Source organism: Triticum dicoccoides, unplaced genomic scaffold (assembly GCF_002162155.2).
Source record: "Triticum dicoccoides isolate Atlit2015 ecotype Zavitan unplaced genomic scaffold, WEW_v2.0 scaffold3843, whole genome shotgun sequence".
In the NCBI taxonomy this organism is placed as follows: Eukaryota; Viridiplantae; Streptophyta; class Magnoliopsida; order Poales; family Poaceae; genus Triticum; species Triticum dicoccoides.
In genome coordinates, this window is record NW_021268140.1 from 149,212 (window position 1) to 169,849 (window position 20,638).

The window sequence follows — 20,638 nt, forward strand, 5'->3', positions numbered from 1 at the left end:
TATGCAACCAACATGCTCACACAATAAAATGGCAAATGAAATATGTGGCAAAACATGCACAACAATTTCTAGCATCTATAAAAACAATTGGCGATGACTAGGTCATCTATATATGAGTATGTTGACTTAGGAGTCAAATGAGAACATTTGATCATAGGTCATACTCATCATTTAAGCTCAAGTGGGGTTACCACTTTTACATAGTGCATTGATGTGTTCACATCATTAGAGATGCTTTGACTCAATTCTTAGAGTTAAGCTCCCCCTAGATGTGAGATCCCCCCTTAGAGGGATGAACTAACCTTGGGTTTTGTCGATGATGACTTCATGTAGGTGTTGAAGATGTGGATGATCAATGTTGATGTAGATCATTTGGAGCTATCCTTTGGAGTGAGTTGCACTTTCAATACCTACACGGATTAGTCCCACAAGGAACAAACAAGTATATCCATAGACATAGAGTGATGCACACATAATATGATGTCCATGAAAGTATTAGGTTACCTTGTCCCTTGCCTTACCAACATGAGGGTTTGTGACTCCTTGAACTAGTGCAAGATGTGGAAGTTGATTGCACTTGTCCTTGCCATAATGATATGAGTGAAGAATGTTGGCGGAGTCACCCTCAAGAACTCTCTAGTTCTTCTTCTTCGGGATCCACATCATCTTGATGGGAATCCTTGGTGTTGTAGTCGTGCTTGATGAAGTAGAACTTGACGTAGTCTTGGGAACCCACTTGACCAAGGCTTTAGGAGCTTCTTCAAATGCATCAATCTCCTCTTGAAGCTTGTCCTTGCCTTTGTGCTTGTGGTCTTATGGTGGAAGATCATCTTGAGCTTGTGTTCCTTTGAAGGAAGTAGGATCATACTTCTCTTGTTGAGAAACAAACTTCGTCTTGGGGTATTGATCTTCTTCCCACTCAACTCCATTGGCATTGAACTTTCGTTCAAAACCAACACCTTGATTCTTCCGGTGCCTTCCTTGCTTGCGTACAATTTCCTCGAATTGCTTACTCCCAGCAAGGATCTTGTATACACCTTTCTCTATAATTCCTTTCAATAAGCTATTTTCTTGCTCAAGTGTAACTTGGCTAAGAGAATCATTAGTGGAATCAAAAGAGCTACTAGAAGCAACAATATTGGATTTAGCATGATCATTGTTACTACTAGAGGAAGAATCCTTCTTGTTCTTGTTACTAGACTTGACTTGAGGCATGTAAGTAGATAAGAGTAAATGCTTGGCAATGTAAGAAGAACTTTTCTTGCGAAGATCATCATTGATTGCTTTTAAGAACTCATGCTCTTGCTCAAGATTGAGTTTTTTTGAGTAACAGCCATTATTTTATTTTTTTGAGACAAAACCATTATTTTAGTTGAGCAATGTCATTTTCCTGTAGTTTTGTAGGGGTCGTCAAGTGTTGCTACAAAAGGCCCAACAGGAAAAGCCCACAGGTAAATCTCTGAACTTTTGTGCACTTGTAAACGAGACTCAAAAATAAAATAAAATTGTGCACTTGTAAACCTGATTAGCCGAGAGGTCGAGAACCACCAGATTTTCCAAATTTGGCCCCCCGAAACCCTCTCTCGCCCCCGCCCCTCTCGCCGCACGGCGCTTCCGCCGACCGCCCTCGCCGAATCCAGGTGCGCCGCCTCCTCCTCCTCCGGGAGGCCTTCCTCTCCCCGGCCGCGCGGCGCGTGGTGTCTTCCGCCTGGGTCGATTCTCCCGCGGAGTTCAGGTGCGCCGCCTTCCATTCCCCTCTCCCCCCATCTCTCCCCCGCGACCCCGCGCCGCCTCCTCTGCAAAAAAATCCCCAATGTCTCTTTGTTGACTGGCAAAAGAAATCCCCATCGACGGCGCATCGATCTGGCTTGTTCCCAAACCTAATTTGTTTCAACAGGTTCCGTCTTGAGAGTAGTTCTCGACTCAAATCGTTTTGTTTTTGTGCGGAATCTCAGGTTTTTCAAGATACGTGGGCTTGGGACGGGTCGGAACACCAAGAAATTCGGATTCAGGTAAATCCAGCAGTCATTGCCACACCAAAGTTTTCCTGATATTGTTTCATGATGAGATTTATGCTCTGCTCTATGCACATTCCAGTGGTTAAGTCGAGGGCAAAGAAAAGAAAACGGATTAACCACATACATTTCTAAATGCCGATACATCTTTACTTATGCACTACTAGAACGCAAGTAGAGGAGGGTAGGGCACTTCGGAAAGTGGTGTTTCTCCCCGTGTTGCTATTATTGCGTATATCACATATCATTCAGCGTATGTATACTGTAAGGGAAATCCAGTTAAAAGAAGTTCCAATATATGTTCTTGTTATCGTACATAAAGGGGCGATGACAGGGAGAGGCCTGGCATCTCTTGATTATGGTGGTTTCAAAGTACATTTCGCTGAAACACATCTGCTTATAGGTTGGCATAAAATCATGGTAAAGAATGACCCAATCCCATTTTGTTGATTATGGTGGTTTCAAAGTACATTTCGTTGATAGCCTATGACCCAATCCCATTTTGCAATTCCCCTATCAAAGCTCATCTTTCACCAAGTTGCCATCTCCACTGAACCTAGGCAAGCTGACAATATTTTCCAAATCAACCCAATTTACTTTGGTCTCTCTCGCTAATTAATCCTTAAGTGACTATTAGGCACTGTTCTAAATATCGGTCGATATCTTCACTTAATAATAAATTGTCGATGGCTTTTGTTCATTCGTCGTCACACATTTTGCAAAAAAGTCCCCGTACTTTCGTGAAATCAACATGTGGTCCTGATTTAAGTGAGAAACCCCCCCTGAGGTTTCGGTTAATCAACCTGCAGTCCTATTTTAAGTGAGAATAAAAAACATGTCGCTTTTTGCAGAAAACCTCCTGAGATTTTGGTTAATAAACCCATTGTTTGTCTAGATTTTTTTTAAATATAGATTCAAATGCTTTTTTAAAATATTCATATCTTTTAAACCGTAACTTTAATTTTAACATGTTATATATGAAAATTGATTAGAAAAATGTGTAGAATATGAATATGATCTTATTTTTACCTGTTAATCATTTTTAAATGCTATTTAGGTATAGATTCAAATGCTTCAAAAAATCATATCTTTTAAACCCTAACTCCAATATATGAAATTTGATTAGAAAAATGCGTAGAATCTGAATATGATGTTGTTTCACATGTTAATAATTTTATAATGTTGTTTAGGATGCAACGTTAATTAGTAGTGCATGACCCGTCTTTCTTTTGTACCGATGCTGATTCAAATGGAAAATGAACACCTCAACAAAAACAAATTGGAGATGAAAGAAACCATCTATGACCATGCATGTCCGTCAGCGAGAGTGGGAAGAAGGATAAACAACAAGACTGATAAGATGCCATGTTGAAGTAAAGGACGTGGACCTATTCGGGTCTTGAGTCATGGTTATTATGTTAGGTGCGTGTGGTATTTTTTCTCTCCCATTGCACCTCCTGAATCCACAGGTCATGGATGCGATAACCCATATCCATCGCATTAGCTGGTCTGGCTGATTAATCGGCTGTCAGGCTGATTTATCCATGTGGGCTGATTTATCCATGTGGGACGATTAACTGAATAAAGGGAGAGAGAAATTTGGGCTCCAAAATTTTGGCCCATTCCCTCCTTTACCCCAAAACTGGGCTTTTAGGTCAGGCCCGCTCCCTCCCTTCTTACCCTCCCCTCTCCTCGTTACCCTTGTTGGAGGAGGCGAGGAGCAGCAACAGCCGTCCCCGCCCCGAGCAGCTGTTGGCGCCGTCAGCCAGAGGCCCACCACTCTAGGATCTAGGCACCCAGCTTCTTCCTCCTGCTCGAGTTTGCCGCCCCAACCCTCACTCCTCTAGGATCGACCCAGTCAACTAGCAGAGCAGCACGGCAGACGAGCTCGCCGCCCCTTCCCGAGCTCGCATCCCTTCTTCTTCCTGCTCTAGGTCATCGTGCCCCTCCCCAAGCAGCCGTCCCCTCCTCCAACTCCTCGAGGATCCAGTCGATCCCTCGAGCTTGCCGCCCCCTCCTCGAGCACTCGAGCAGTCGCCGGCGCCATCCCCGTCCCTTGTCCATGGCACCACTAGTAGCCGCAGTTTCCCTTTTTATATTCATGTGTACAATAGCATATTTAGACGTCGTGGAGTCTAGGTGCGCCACCCCTCTCCTCCGGGAGGCCTTCTTCCCGGCCACGCGGCGTGGGGTGTCTTCCACCGGTTGATTCTCCCGCGGAGTTCAGGTGCGCCGTCTTCCCCTTCCCCTCCTCCGCCCCTCTTCCCTTGACCCCGTGCCGCCTCCTCTGCAAAAAAAATCACCAATGTCTTTTTGTTGACCGGCAAAATAAATCCCCATCGATGGCGCATCGATGTGGCTAGTTCCCAAACCTAATTTTTTTCAACAGGTTCCATGTTCAGAGTAGTTCTCGACTCAAATCGTTTTGTTTTTGTGCAGAAAAGTCTCAGGTTTTTAAAGATACGCGTGGGCTTGGGACGGGTCGGGAACACCAAGAAATTCAGATTCAGGTAAATCCAGCATTTATTGCCGCACCAAAGTTTTCCAGTGGTCCGTATGGTGATATTGTTTCATGATGAGATTTATGCGTTGCTCTATGCACGTTCCAGTGGTTAAGTCGAGGGCAAAGAAAAGAAACTGGATTAACCACATACATTCCTAAATGTCGATACATCTTTACTTATGCACTACTAGAACGCAAGTTGAGGAGGGTAGGGCACTTGGGAAAGTGGTGTTTCTCCCCGTGTTGCTATTGTTGCATATATCACATATCATTGGGAATCCTGTTAGAAGTTCCAATAGATGTTCTTGTTATCGTACATAAAGGGGGCGATGACAGGGAGAGTCCTGCATCTCTTGATTATGGTGGTTTCAAAGCACATTTCACTGAAACATATCTCCTTATAGGATGGCATAAAATCCTGGTAAAGAATGACCCAATCCATTTTGTTGATTATGGTGGTTTCAAAGTACAATTCGTTGATAGCCTATGACCCAATCCCATTTTGCAATTCCCCTATCAAAGCTCATCTTTCACGAAGTTGCCATCTCCACTAAACCCAGGCAAGTTGACAATATTTTCCAAATCAAATTCCGTAACCCCAATTTACTTTGGTCTCTCTCGCTAATTAAGCCTCAAGTGACTATTAAGCATTGTTCTAAATATCAGCCAATATTTCAGTTAATCGGTCGGTTAATTTTGAATCCATAGGTCATGGATGCGATAACCCGTATCCATCGCATTAGTTGGTCTAGCTGATTAATCGGCTGTCAGGCCGATTTATCCATGTGGGCAGATTAGCTGAATAGAGGGAGAGAGAAACTCGGGCTCCAAAATTTTCGCCCGCTCCCTCTTTTACCCCGAAACTGGGCGTTTTAGGTCAAGCCCGTTCCCTCCCTTCTTACCCTCCCCTCCCCTAGTCGTTGGAGGAGGCGAGGAGTAGCAGCCGCCGCCGTCCGCGAGAGGCGCCTGCACTCCTCCAGGATCCAGGCACCCAGTTGTTCCTCCTGCTCGGGCTCACTGCCCCATCCCTCACTCCTCTAGGATCGATCCAATTGACCAGCATAGAGCATGGCAGATGAGCTCGCCGCCCGCTCCCTGAGCTTGCATCCCTTCCCGCTCCAGGTCATCGCCCCCCTCCCCAAGCAGCCGCCCCCTCCCCCAACTCCTGGGTCCAGTCGATCCCTGGAGCTCGCCGCCCCCTCCCCGACCACTTGAGCAGTCGCTGGCGCCGCTCCTGTCCCCTATCAATGGCGTGCCCTAGCAGCCGCAGTTTTCCTTGTTATATTCATGTGTACAATAGCATATTTAGGCATTTAGTACATTGCATGTTGCTATGTAGCCTAAGATATATAGATATGGCCCTAGTTAACCTACCGATAAACGTGTTACCGATAAATTTAGTTAATGGGCCGATTCACTGATTAATCCGTACAATTATTTATTTATGTAGTTTAGTGTTGATATTAATGTATGCATTTTATTTAACTTAGTTGAGTGTGTGATTCTTAATCTTCGTAGTTAACACAACTTTTTATTGTAGTTGGGTGGCTCAGAATGGACCTAATACTTCCGTTTAAAGTTGGAGATGCCGTAGAGATAAGATCCTATAATGTTGGTTATAGGGGTGCATGGTTCCGGTGCAAGGTACAACTTGCAATTTCTTTAACCTTGCTTGTTCATGTATGTAAATACATCTCTCTTTAGTACGTTTTGTCAAATTACTATTCATATGCATTTTCATACATGATACTTTCCTAAATTATACTCTCTAGATTTTTGAAGATTTAAGTTTGGTAAACTTTGACAAGTTTATATATAGAGAAAAATGTCTAAATTTATGACACCAAATATATATCATCAGATACATCATGGGACCTACTTTGATATTGTATTTATTTGGTAGTAATGTTAATATTTCTCTTAGTAAACCTGATCGAACTATACAAGGTTTGACTTATAAAAATAGTAAGCTATATGCTCTATATTATGGAACAGAGGAAGTATTATTTACTTTTTGTGGTCACTATGACACATTTCATAATTTAGTACCTTAATTATGTAGCTATATCTTTGTCTTTTACCTCATTGGAAAAGTACTCCTCTGTTCGGGTGTATTAGGCCCCTTCCCAAATCTTAAAATTTGAGATTACAAGGCCCTTCATCTATTCCCCTCCTAACTGCGGTGGTATTTACTCGGTTTCCAAATCGACATTAATTCCCCTTCATTCATGCAAGCCATTTTCCCCTTGTTATGAGCGTTTTTGGCATCAAATCACACTAATTCTCTCTCCCTATTTGCTTTGCCTTGGAACTAGTGTTCTTTCAAGAAGGGCCTTGTAAACTCGAACAAGAGGAGTATGATCAAGAGTATTGATTCAACTTTGACATTCTCATATTTTGCCGTGTTTGTTAATTTGCACTATGTCTTAAGTATTTTTTTTCCATGCCAAGTTGAAGTTTAAAGCTGCAACTCCAAAATCTTTTGTTTGACACCCTCCATTTGTAGAGATCTCCTCTTATGCGTGTAATGTCTCAAATTTAAACGCCAATTTTGCCTTTAGCTTCTCTTAGAATGATTATTTTCTCTCTTGCTTATGTATCATACCTCATCCAACCTGACAATGGTAGGAGTGCCAAGTAGCATACCATCATTAATAGGATTAGACAGGAGTAAATAGCATAAAACAACCGCAATCAGTGTTAGGGTTCTGGAAAATCGCCACATTTTAACTTCGTTCCCAACACCATTGATATTGGGGCTATTTTTTCGCAAAAACACTGATGACACAATTGGTTAATTACCCCGTTTATGATGGGTTGGGCCCACTCATCAGGCAAATGTCGCATGACATAATGATTGTAAGCGATGGACGTCATGTGGATGTTAGAGGCATTCTCTCAAATACTTGCATGTGCTGATGCTGCCAGCTATGGCCGTAGTGTGCGTTGGTCATGGCACACTTCCCCCATGGTGAGCTGGCGTCGAGCACCGTCCAGGAAACACTCGACATTGTCGCTGCCGGCCATGAGCGTTGCGTCTTGGCTTAACAACAAAGTCCACTTTTTCTCGTGGTCGCAACCAATGTCCACCCTGAGCCAAACCACCATGTCCATTATCTTCACCTCCCATTGTCTTCCAAATTAATTGGACTGAATCGGTGTAAATCGATGGCATGGTCTTCATGTTGTCCGTCACTTGGTACCTCTAGGACCTCCTTTGGCTCACCTGGGCTCTGGCTGTAATGCTGGTGATCTCCTCCTGCCTGCCGCAGCCACCTTGTCACACCATCGCGCCTAGAGTTGCGTGCACATGCTCGCAGCTAGCATGCCGTGCCAGCTGCTGCGGCGACCCCGATGTTCATGATTGTTTCGCCGAGTTGTCCTACTCTAGATCGACCAGGCATCCGGTGGCTAGTAGTTTACTGCACGTGTGAAGCTACCTAGCCTGAAGGATCCATCAACGTCAACTCTACATGCATGTGTCTTCTGGGCAGTTTGATTTGTATGTGCGTGATGCTGCGGCCTACCCGGCAAGATCGTGACGTGCAGCTGCGACACATTCCATCTTAGGGACCAAGGCCGGTGTGCCTAGTCAGCAACACGTCGCCGTCGCCAGGGGCTTGCGAGGGGGGATGTCAAAGACAAGAGGCTGCGACAACGATTTGTGGAGGAAGAGGGATGCTTTGAGGGATGGGAGCCCCGCCTCCCCAAACGCTTTGCTGGCGAATTGCTCGGCGGCGACGCCCTCAACTTTTGCGAGCTCAGTAGGGACATTTTCGTTGGTAGAACTGCACAGGTGACAGGATGATCGGCGTGGTGTGGTCCAACTCAATGGCACATGCAACGGGGATGAGCGGCATGGCATTGCCATATTGGTGGCAAGGAGGATCAACTTATGATCCGGTCGCAATTGCACCAACATGCACGCAAGCTGTTCGAGGAAGTGTTGTAGAGAGCAAATAGTTTGAGAGAGGAGGGTTGATGCTGATGGGTGGGCCCCACATGGCCACACCCAACTTAACGGTCGATACATATGGAGTTGACATTTTGTGCCATGTCCGTGCTTACATGTGGGCCCGGCTTTTCATATGCACAGTCAAAACTAACCAACTGCGCCATCAGTGTTTTTTATGAAAAATTAGCACACTATTGGCAGTATTGGGAGCAAAGTCAAAATGTGGTGGTTTTCCAAAACCCTAACCCAAATTGTGGTGGTTTTATGCTATTTACTCGATAGATGGACATGCCTAAAGGTGAGGATTCATCTTTTCATGCTATATCTTGGCCATATGTATACCAGCACTTGCGACACTTGGTACTTTTAGTGCTTGACAAAGTGTAGTCCATGGTGGCCGCCGTATCAAGATCAAACTAGATCTCAATAAGTACATGTCTCATGAGTTTGGTTGGTACCTTGATGATTGACAATGGACTACCAAACAGGAGGATGACACCCTATAGGGCAGAATTCGTAAGGTGTCACTACTTTCTGTTGGCATAATGTCCACCCTAGAGGACCAAGCACAATCCATGATGGTTTTGATGTAGACATCTAGCAGTGCACTTGGATTCATTATTTCGTATGTCGTTGACGTTAGCCATCTCTTAGTGTTGTGGTTTAGTTGGGGTGTGTGTCTCTCTAGCCAAGAGTTAGAACCATGGTGCTCGGGGGCTACTATACAGTCTTCCTGTAAAAAAAATGTAAAAAATGTGCATTTGAAAGAAATGTACCTTAACTAATATTCTGCTTATCTCATTTTGTGATAATCCATCTCGTACGTTTCACCTGGCATATTGTTACTTCTTTGTTTGGACAAAGGCCTATTTTGTTTTGTATTGTGAGATTGGATGTAGCTAAATCATCTCAATTTTACTTTCAGATCACCGATATGTGTATCAGGAGTGGTCACATGGAGTGTCAGGTGGAGTATATAGACTATCCAGATGAAAGTAAGGAATTGTTTTATGCTGAGAAATCAAGAATCCAATAATATTAGTTTCTTCTTTGAAATTTGTTATTTTGTGCTCTAGGTCTGCCCCGAGTGCTAGCATATGATCAACATGCTTTTGATTTCTAAAATGCTGGATTGATTTTAGTGTAAACGATGAACTCTTTAGGCAGCAAATAGACTTACAAAGTTTTTAAAGCTTGGAAAACTGCATACGATTCTTGCTGACAAGTACTCCATTTCTGCCTTCAATTAACTTCACACTCCAACTCAAAATTCTTGTTTAAATAGGTAGCACCAAGACATGTTTTTGCTTGATCTCATTGTAACTAGCTTCAGCCGCATCTGTCCATTGCAACTTTCCTTTCTTCAGATACTCGGTAATTGGTGCCATGATAGTTGTTGAAATTCTTCACAAATCGTCCATAGAAAGTTGCAATGCCATAAAAAAATTCTTACCTTCGAAACGGTCTTCAGAGTTGGCCATTCTCGGATTGCTTCAACCTTAGAATCATCAACACGAATACTGTCACATGTTATGACAGATCCTAGGAAAAAAAGTTGTGTTTGCAGGAAAACACATTTCTTCAAGTTGACGTAGAGCTCATTTTCCTTTATTACTCCTAGCACCTTTGAAATGTGATCAAAGGCTTCATTCTCATTTGCTTCAAGATGTCATCAAAATAAACCACAACAAATTGGACTAGAAGGGTCGAAGGACTTGATTCATTTGAGAGTCCAAATGGCATGACTAGTCATTCAAACAACCCTTCCTTTATCTTTACGGTTGTTTTCCATTCATCCTCGGCTCTGATACGAATTTGATAATAACCACTTCTTTGATCTAGCTTTGTGAACACTCTTGCTCCACTAAGCTGATCCAACATATCTAGGGTATCTTTACCTTACGGTGATTTTGTTGATGGCTCAACTGTCCACACATGCGCCAAGATCCATCTCTCTTTGGCGTGAGCAGGGCTGGTACAACACATGGCCTGATACTTCATTGAATGTGCGCCTTTTGCAACAATTCCTCCACTTTCTCCTTCAATATATCATGCTCGTTTGGGCTAATTCGGTAGTGTGGAAGATTAGGAAGACTCGCTCCTGGAATCAAGTCAATTCTGTGTTGAATTTCTCTCATCGGTGGTAGGCCTTGTGGCTCTCCAAGTATGTTACGAAATTCAACTAATAAGCCACGTACCTTTGTCAGAGATGCAATTGTCAAGTGCTCTTCTCCCTTTACAATAATTGTAGCAAACAAGTTTGCCTTCTTCAAGTCTTCTATAAACTCATTAGAGGTGTGGGAGATAGTTAACATACTTCTCCCCTCCTCCTTAGAGGTATTGCCATCAATTTGGTTTGGTAGAATAATGATATTTTTCTTGGTCCAAATAAAAGAATAAGAATTTTTTCTTCCCTTTATGCATCCAGATCAAATTGCTAAGGTCTCCCAAGAAGAACATGCTGGACCTTCATATCAATCACACCACACAACACATTTATGCAATAATTCATGTACAAAGAAAGTAGCAGGTCGCATTGTACGGTGATCCTCATATTCACTCCTTTCTTGATCCACCCAATAGTGAAGGGATTTGGATGGTCATGAGTTTCAAGCTTTAAATGGTTCATCAAATTATGGGAGATAAGATTCTCGCAGCTGCAACTATCAATCGCTAATTTGCACACCTTGTCATCACCATGCATTTGCTCTCAAATATTTTTTTTCGTTGTGTGTTGTAAGGTTGTGGTGTGGAGCATAGGAGACGCTGAATCACACATACCACCTCTCCACCTTCTTGACAAACCTCTTGTCCCTCTACATCTTCATATTCGTATTCTTCCTCATCGTCTTCACCATCATGGATAGTTGTGTTAACAAATTTTCGCAGTGGACAATCGCTGGATACGTGGTCACCACATTCATAGCATTTTGGGGCATTTTGGGCCTTTAAGTGCCCTCTAGTTTGCTTCGGGATGAGTCGATCGTTTTGCCTTTGGTGGAGCGGTCTTTTCCTCCAGTCTATTAGTGTAACTCTTCGATGAGCCTTCGGTATGAGGATATGGGGTCTTAGTTGTCTTTTTTGTCCTGACAAACCTCTCGACCTTTATGGCTATAGCTTGTGCTTGATCAACGGACCATATTTGCTGCATTATCAATCGATCTTGAATAGCATCATTGATGTACCTTGCGACTTGTTGATCTTGAGTCTCGTCAAGGTTGCACCCTACTTGTAGCATTGGAAACTCCTCCGTGTAATATGAAACAATCTTATTTCCTTGAGCATAGTTCTGAAATTGGATAAATAGGATCTTAACATATCAACAGGCAAAAATCCCCCTTTCAAAAGACTCTTCATTTGCCAAGTTCTCCTATAAGCCTACATTCTTCTTGAAGGCGATGCCACCATGCATCGTTCCTCCTTTCAGCTTGTGCGCGACCAAAGGAACTCTGGTCTTTCGGAATATCCATGACCTCAAAGAAAGTCTCCACTTCATATAACCAATCAAGGCACCCTTCAATATCAACCTTCCATTGGGATCTCAACGTTCACTTATATGTATACCTGGCAATTAGGTACTCTTCGATATGCATAGAGATCAGATTCTTCAAGGACATCATCATATTCTTCACCTTCAAAAGCTTCAACATAAGTTGGCCTTCTTGAAGTATGCTGAACTGTACGTTCTTGTGGTAGTGTTGCACCAAGATTACATCCCTTTCTTCGTCATTGAACGTGTTCTTCCTCTTTTGATAAATCTTTTTCATTGGTAGCAGGGGAACACATTTTATTATCATCTCAACCAGCTGATCGAATCTTTGGTTAAGATCTTCACACGATGCTTTGATATGTTGTTCTGCAACATCTATTCTCTTCTCCAAGTGCTTCATTGCTTGCTGTAATTCACTCTCAAAGAGAAAACCACGAACTATTGTGGATCAACAAGGCTCTAGTGCCACCTGAAGCAGCACAAGGTTGTGGAGGAGCAACTCCACCTCGTTGCTATGGAGAGTGCAACACAAGTGCCGCACTAGATACCGCTCTAGAGGTGGGAATAGGCGAATCTGCCCTCCATTGACTAAGTCAACTTAGCAAGATTTTTTGCCGTGTTTTAATTCTGATAGATGTTGTACACTGCTAGTGTGAAGTTGAGTTGAAAATGTATCAGCATTTTTTTTTGATTTTGAGTGCTGGACTTTCGGTTAGAAGAGTAAAATACTGTACAATTATGCTAACAGACCTGGAATAGCACATAATTTTTGTGAGACTGTCAGCTCTAGTTTTCTAAATTATTTCTTTTATGTATTGACAGGAAGGAAATGGAATAGACTCTACAAAATTCCCCCAAAATGCCGTAATCAGAAAGCAAGTCAGAATAGGGAGATCATGCTACGACCTCCTTTTCCTCAGTGGTGTTGGGAGAATGATATTTGTGAGCATGGGCAACAAATGGATGTTGTAGCAGTTGTAAGCAGTCCTTGGAAAGTAGGTGACTTGATTGATTGGTGGTACACTGATTGTTTCTGGACCGGGAAAATTATCGAGTTGCTGGATGATGACAAAGTTAAGGTAATAATTTATTATGGTGAACACAAATGACACTTGCCTGGCCCTTCCGTGAAATCAAATAGCTATCCACTGTTATTTGAACTCATTAATTGCTTTGTTCAAAAAGTTATCAAAATTTTCATGTTCAGAAAATCACATGAGGGTAGGAGTATGAATAGTATTCTTGTTTATTTGCATATAATGATTTCTCAATTTATTATCCTTTTTTTTACACAAGTTATTTTGCTTTTTTGACTTACGTTTTTATGCTTGCAATATTTGCACATAATTATTTATTGAACATGTTGCATGCATGCTGATTTCATGTTGTGCTTGCTATATTTGCAAATTATACTAAATATTAATGTGTTGTATTGGTGATGGCGATAATGTGAAACGGAGAAGGGACTACAATACAAGTTTTAACTTACCAAACATGTAATGATCCTTAATGCTAAGACAGACATTTCTTTAAAAAAATTCACATTCATAACACTAGAAGAACCACATAAATTTATCTACCACTGGTGTTGTTGGTACCAAATTTTGCTGGTGCTATAGATGAAAAATTGAGACTGGTCTCAGCCAAAGTATGAGCGGTATGGCATCCAAAAGAAGGCAATGCTTTCTATTCTAGCAAAAGGATTTGAACATCTCTCTACGCACATAGTTTTGTTGTTGTATGTATAATGTAATGTTTTCTCTTTGGCTTTTATTTGTAAGGATAACAAACTTATTTCGTTTTTCGTTGCACTAGTGTATATTTTACAATACCTGCATTTATTGCTACATTTGGTGGTTACATTTAATATGAGTTGTATTGTACTTTTTCTACTTGGTCTACAGATAATTTGTCCTGAAATACCATTAGGTGAAGGTGGATGTTGGGTTGCCCATCCCAAGGACCTGAGGCCAGCGCTTGATTGGTCCCTTGAAAAAGGTTGGAGCGCCCCTCTTTCACAGGTAATTGAACTGTCATTCATTGCTTGATGAAAAATTCCTATTTGATCTCATCCTTCTCAATAGTGCTATAAACCGTTTTCAAATGCCAACAAACACATTTTTCAAGGGTGGTAAAGATCATGTGCAATTAACAAGGTTCTACATCATATGTTAAAGTTCATATGCAACTAACATAAATCTACATCATAGTTCCAAATACCATAGTGAGCTGAATGAGCCGTTGATTGATAATTAGTTAACATACCCTTTTTGTTTCCCTAAAGAAGAGTGATACCATTTTCCATGGTGGGACTACTTTTTTGTTTAAACGTGTTGTTTTCTCAGTCTTCTATTTTGTCAAGGATGATTTAATTTCTTCTTGTTTATTATTTAGTAGAAATTTACATTTAGTAACTATAATTGGTTGTCAGGCTTTCAAACTAGGAATTCCTAACAAGTATTCTTGTTTATTGAAGTTGAATGTGTGGGATACTTGGTGTTTGGGGTATTTATTTCAATTTACACAAGTCACAAAACGCAAAAATACGTTGGTTGTTATATTGCTGTTTGGTTAATGATAATGGATTCCTGCTTTGGGAAAAGTGATCATGCTTTCAATCCCTTCTCATGGATGTCTCTTAACATTCCATTGACATGCTTGATCATTTTGATCGTAGGATGATTCTCTATTATGGAAATGTAGAGAAGAGCACTGCTAGAAATTTTTATTAGCAAGAGTAAAATTAACCTTTTACTCTACAGTTGGTGGCTCTTTCTGAGTGCCTACTTGATTATTGTTTTTCCTTTTTCTTACCACGCTCTTATTCCATAGTTTACCGCATCCAACAAATTTAACCTTTTAAGTGGGTTAGTGTCATGTGGACTAAAGGCTTTATTGTTATTGTTGTAAGTGGGTTAGTGTCATGTGGCATATGACATATGGAATAAAACACAAATGTTGGGAAAAGACAGAAAAATAGATAAATCAGGTCATTGTTGACACTCCAAAGACTAGGGGGTAAAACATTAAAAAATACTCTAATATAAAAATTGTACTTGGTCCGGGTATCATTGAAGAAAAAATGTTCACTACTCTTTACGCCAAAGGAAAGAAGAAAGTGTTGCATCCTTGGTGCCATATCCCTCCACGGTTGCAAAATAACCCACAAACATCCAATGGGGTTATTTGATGGTGATATGCAATAGTGCAATGCATGTTAGACATATGAGGGGGAGACGATCATACAAGGACAACAATCACAACAATATGTCACAAAGGTACGCCGTTTGATGACGGAGTTTGAACATGAGGCCTACATCTTCAGGACTACGAGTGCTCTTCTCATTCATATTGCTACAGTATTGCACACTGGTCGACCGGGTGCCGACACATGCCACCCACTCCCTCGGCGTGCCTGTGCTATTATGTTTGGCATTGCTTACATTTCCCACAATATATGAGGTTGTCGGGGAGTAGTGTTGAACTATCGAAGGTACATACCCTATGGGCGTGGATGGGCCAAGTCTACCAAAGAGTGCCTAGGGTCCCCGAGGCCTAGAGACGGTCGTACAAAGGTAGGTACCGGGAGGAATAGGGATTCTATTGTAACTAGAAGATATGTTCCTAATTTTGTAGAGGATTAGATTGTTAAGCTTCATGCACTTGCCAATGCAACCGAAAGTCTGAATTGATAGAAAGGGCTAAACAATCCACATATACAATTCAACACCCCTCTCACATGTGACGCAGGAAGTCAAAACATAAATAGACCTAGAGGTATGGCTCAAGAGGCGTATACGTGGGCACAGAGGGGTAGGGCTGGAATTCGAGCCGAGTCGAGCCAGCTCGGCTTGCTAAAGCTCGTTTCGTTAACGAGCTAGCTTGACTCGACTCCTTACTATAACAAGCCAAAATCCAAGATTGGCTCGACTCGTATAACTCGTGAGCTGGCTCGTTTAGCTTGTTAAGTTCGTTAAGGATATGGACATAAAACCTTACGAATATGATAAATATGATTACTTGGGAATGTAAAATGTACGTATTAAACATGTACAATCTTCACAAACAATTGTAAGCATGTACGAGCTTAACTTACAATTGTCGGTATCATCAATGGCGCAGGCGTGAAGCTGCCGGCGTCACGATTCACATGAGAAAGAAACAGGAAAGATAGGAGGGGAATTGGCCGTCTATAACTTTGCTAGGAATAGGAAATGGAAGGAGAGAAATCGTCGCGTGCGACGTGTGAGTCTCCTGAGTGGTTGGGCCTTGTCTTGTGCGCCAGGGACGCATGGTGTGCTTGGCTGATCTTTTGTACGGAGCCTAACGAGTTACACGAGTACTTGTGAGATCGGCTCCTTTAACTCAATCTATAAACGATCTTAAACTAAAGCTCGGCTTGACTCGTTATTCATTGAGTTCGAGTCAGATTCGAGCCGAGTCATGAGCTACTCGTTTAGCTCGTGAGCTTCGAGCTTTTTTTCTAGCCCTACAGAGACTTGAACTCGTTATTCATCAACAAATTTTAGGTAAAACGCGAATGCCAGGACTTGAACTTGAGACCTTGGGCTCTGATACCATGTTAAGCTTAATGCACTAGCCAACGCAACCAAAAGTCTGAACTAAAGTTGGGCATTCCTTTGGTCGGGCCAGGTTTTCGGCTGGGCTTTAAAAAGCCTGACACTCAATAGTCATGCCTGACGTCGGCTCGATCAAACAATTTTTTGTGTTTTGCAAGCCTGAGCCCAGTCGAACGCATAAGCCCGGAGTCTGGCTCGAATGCCCGACAATCACAGTTATCAAACAATTTGCAGAACGAGATACGTGTAGATTTTAGTGCATTCACTGGACAAGCTATAAAAAAATATGGAAGAGCACGTATATACATCAGAGACGAGATCTAATGAATTGGATATAGCATTAGTAGTAGCATTTTGTCAGAAAAAATACACAACAGTAGCAGTATGGAGGACAAATATTCAGATCCATACATACACGCGAACTACACAAAATACTCCCTCCGTCCAAAAATACTTGTCGGAGAATAGTACATAATACATGCTCATGGCTTGACAAGCCTACAAATCCATTGGATGGTTTAGAAAGAAGAGACAAATGAAAGAAGACAAAAGAATCACTCATTCGTGAGTGCATCACCACATGAGACAAAAATACTATTCCGTATTGATTTCTCCTCCACGTATGTTTTGACTCCAGAATAGGCTCCAGGGCTAGATCCATGCAGCAGCAGCAAATCGAGCATAGGCCAGAGGGAAGGAATACGGTGAGGACTTGCAGGTGTTGAATAAATAGGGATAGGAGTATCATATCTATTTTGTGTGATTTAATCTGTGTGGTGGTAGGATGGAGAAGGCCAGGGAAGAGTTATGCGCATACTGAGCGGCGCCGTCATCGTGCGTACCGGCAGCGTGCGGGTCGAATGGCAGGGCAGCCTCCGCGGAGAAAAGGGAGCAACCCTGGATGTGTGAAGGGGCAGTCTAGGGTTAGGAGGAAGGGGATAAGGTGGTTTGTTTGGGAACGAAGCAATAAGGCATGGGAAACCGACGTTTTATAGGGCGGCGGGTGTTTGCCAGGTCTCTAGATCTGTGCAGGTCAGGTTTGCCCAGGCTAATTTTGGGCCTAAACTAAAAGCCCGAGCCTGGCCCAGATGAACCTGTTATTTTTGTGCCAGGCTTGGGCCGGGTTGCACATGCCTAGGTTTAGCCTCAACTATTTAAAGGGCTAGACGATCTACATATGCACTACAACACCCCCTCTCACGTGTGACGCGGAAAGTCAACACGTGAATAGTCTCAGATGCATGACCCAAGAGGCCTGTATGTGGACACAGAGGGGGTTAGCAACCAATTTTAGATAGATTGAGAAAGCCAGCACTTGAACTCAAGACCTTGGTCTCTAATACCATGTTAAGCTTTATGCGCTAGCCAACGCAACCAAAATTATATCTAAGCTAATGAAAAAGGCTAGGCAATCCACATACAGTTCAACACCCCCTCTCATGTGTGACATGGGAAGTCAACACGTGAATAGACTTGGAGGTGTGGCTCAAGTGGCCTATAAGTGGACACAGATGGGGGCAGCAAGAATTTTAGATAAATTGCGAAAGCTAGGACTTGAATTCAAGACTTTGGCACTGATACCATGTTAATCTTCATGCACTAGCCAACACAACCAAAAGTCTGAACTAATATGGTAAGCTTCATGCATTGGCCCCTGCAACCAAAAGTCTGAACTAATATGGTAAGCTTCATGCATTGGCCTCTGCAACCAAAAGTCTGAACTTATGAAAAGTGCTAGGCAATCCACGTATACACTTCAACATAGATAAGTGAAAAATCAAGACATCATGCTGAAGAAAAGGTGCCTATAAAAGGACTCGAAGACCTCTGCCAAAGACATTCAGATAACCATTCAAGTCATTCAGATCACCATTCTCACAAAATGCATAGCAGGACGTAGGGCTATTATACATCTCAAGGGCATGCACTTGAGTAACCATGTCTTTGTTGTCTTCAACGAGATTCCTTGGGCTCCTACCCACTATACTATATTCCATGAGACTGACTCGGTCCTAAGACTGACAGTGGATTTATCTTTGATATGGACTTTAACGTGACTCTGCACCCTATGCACAGAGTGTATGACTCTAAGCAATACAACTCGTACAAAATACGTGATACATCCAACAAACTCCACCTTGGCGAACATATTTTTTAGAAATACAGGGAAGCTCTTGCTGGCTCCATATAAATGAAACCACACAAACGAGATCCGGGCTACAACCAAAATATTCCAACAACTCAAAAACTACATCTAAAAGGAAGAACAAGTCTAAAGAGGGAGCTTCACAAATGCCGGACATCTTGTGATGTTTTCGTTGAAGCCGTCCGCAACTAGGTGATCTCCAGAGGTGATGTAGGGCTTGATGCATCATTCTTTAGCAAAGGCCATTCTTCACGTGTGGGAGAGCCAAAGACAGGTTGCTTGAGGCCTGTTATCTTCACCTAGGCACAAAAAGTCGCTCAGAATCAACAGAGGTTTCCTTAAGTTAGTTGAAAGGGAGTTGCATAAGGCCTCCAAACTTACCTTTGTTTGATCCTTTGCCAGGATGAACATCCAAAGCCTGACAGTTTTCAAGAAATTCCACCCAACCTGCTTGATAGAAGACCACATGGTGTTACTGAAAATCTCCTAAACTTCTAAATACACCACATGGTAGCGGCACAAACAATATTAAGATTAGAATTCTTATTAGAAATCCAAAACCTAGCAACAGATTCGTAGTCTCTCCCTCGAGGAATCCCAAGTGTTCATTAATTGTTGGCCATATAGCTTTGGCCACTATGTAGTCAAAGAAGAGATTGTGAATATTTTCATCTTCTACACAGAAAAGACGGCCTAGGGGTTTAATTATGTGTCTCTTTCTAAGATTGTCTCTAGTCATAAGTTTATTATGAGAGAGCAACGAAAGGAGGATGTGGATTTTTTGGGGCACTACCAGTTTCCAAATAGCAAGGAGATACACACGCCGCACTCTGCTAAAATTGATAGCATGGTATAGAGAACTAGTATTGTAATGACCTTTGTTCTCCAGTTGCTAGACTAAAGAATCAGTATCATTATGAAATGAAATGCTTCTAGCAATACCTGCAAGCTGGAACCATTGCTCTATTATCCAGACAGTAAAATTTCTCTTAAAGGTAAACCTAAGTTGGTTACCATCTCAGGCCTCTGCAATAGTTTTAGAAGGCTCATTGCAGACTGAATAAAGTGGCCAAAATTGAACAATTAGAGGGGAAGTACCAAACCAAGTATCTTCCTGAAACCTAAGTTTAGCACCATTACCTATATGCCATCTATACCCAAATTTAATGGATTTTATGACAAAAGGAACTAGTAAAAATATTTGGGTTGTCAGTTTTGTACTTATGGTCAATAATCATCTTCCAAGGCTTATCCGCTCCAAGTTATATCTTTTAATGCATGATCCTAATAAGCAAATATTAACCTCTTGTAAATTTGGCACACCTAAACCACCAAATTCTTTCTAGATGCAAGATAATCTCCAATTAGCCAAGTGCAATTTCCTATGGCCCTCAAAATCATTCCAGAGGTGGATAGCCATCTAAGAGTTAATGAGTTCTATAGCCCATTTGAGGAATTTGAAGATGCTTCAAGCAAGTAAATAGGAATACTAGCCAGGTAGGCCTGGATAAGGACCGGTCTTCCTTTATAAGAGAGGAGTTTCCCTCTCCAGCCTGCCATTCTCTTAATAATCTTATCAATCAATGGTTGGATATCCTCTCTTCTAAGCTTATCATTTTGGAGGGGTATTCCTTGGTACTTAATAGGGAATTGACCTTTACTACATCCAAGAACATCTATGAAGGGTGTAGCTCATCATCTTCCATATTAATGGGAATGGGCTCACTTTTGCTAAAAGTTAAGTCTGATACCAGAGACTTGCTCAAAGTAGTTTAGGACCCATTTCAGGTTCCGTGCTCTTTCCAAGTTCTTGTCAACAAAAAAGATGGTGTCACCGGCATATTGGAGGTAGATGATGCCTCCAACCCATACAGAGGTACATAGCCCTTGTACCAAGCTGTTAGTAGCAGCTTTCTGAAGCATTTCAATTGGAACATCTACAATCAAAT

At 42.1% G+C, this 20,638-nt stretch overlaps 1 protein-coding gene across 4 annotated transcripts in view; it reads left to right on the top strand.

The window, feature by feature from the left end:
• Positions 1 to 1,547: 1,547 nt before the first annotated feature.
• The window catches only part of LOC119346076, a 27,015-nt gene continuing 7,924 nt past the window's right edge, over positions 1,548 to 20,638 (top strand). Inside the window, exons 1-7 of one of the 4 annotated variants that reach the window (XM_037615799.1) lie at positions 1,548 to 1,735; positions 1,956 to 2,012; positions 4,455 to 4,525; positions 6,059 to 6,162; positions 9,399 to 9,468; positions 12,786 to 13,042; positions 13,868 to 13,984. In XM_037615799.1, the coding sequence (XP_037471696.1) occupies positions 6,073 to 6,162; positions 9,399 to 9,468; positions 12,786 to 13,042; positions 13,868 to 13,984 (534 nt within the window). In that variant the 5' untranslated portion in view covers positions 1,548 to 1,735; positions 1,956 to 2,012; positions 4,455 to 4,525; positions 6,059 to 6,072. The remainder of the gene's footprint in view (positions 1,736 to 1,955; positions 2,013 to 4,454; positions 4,526 to 6,058; positions 6,163 to 9,398; positions 9,469 to 12,785; positions 13,043 to 13,867; positions 13,985 to 20,638) is intronic. The other 3 variants (XM_037615801.1, XM_037615800.1, XM_037615802.1) reach the window with 3 other exon arrangements.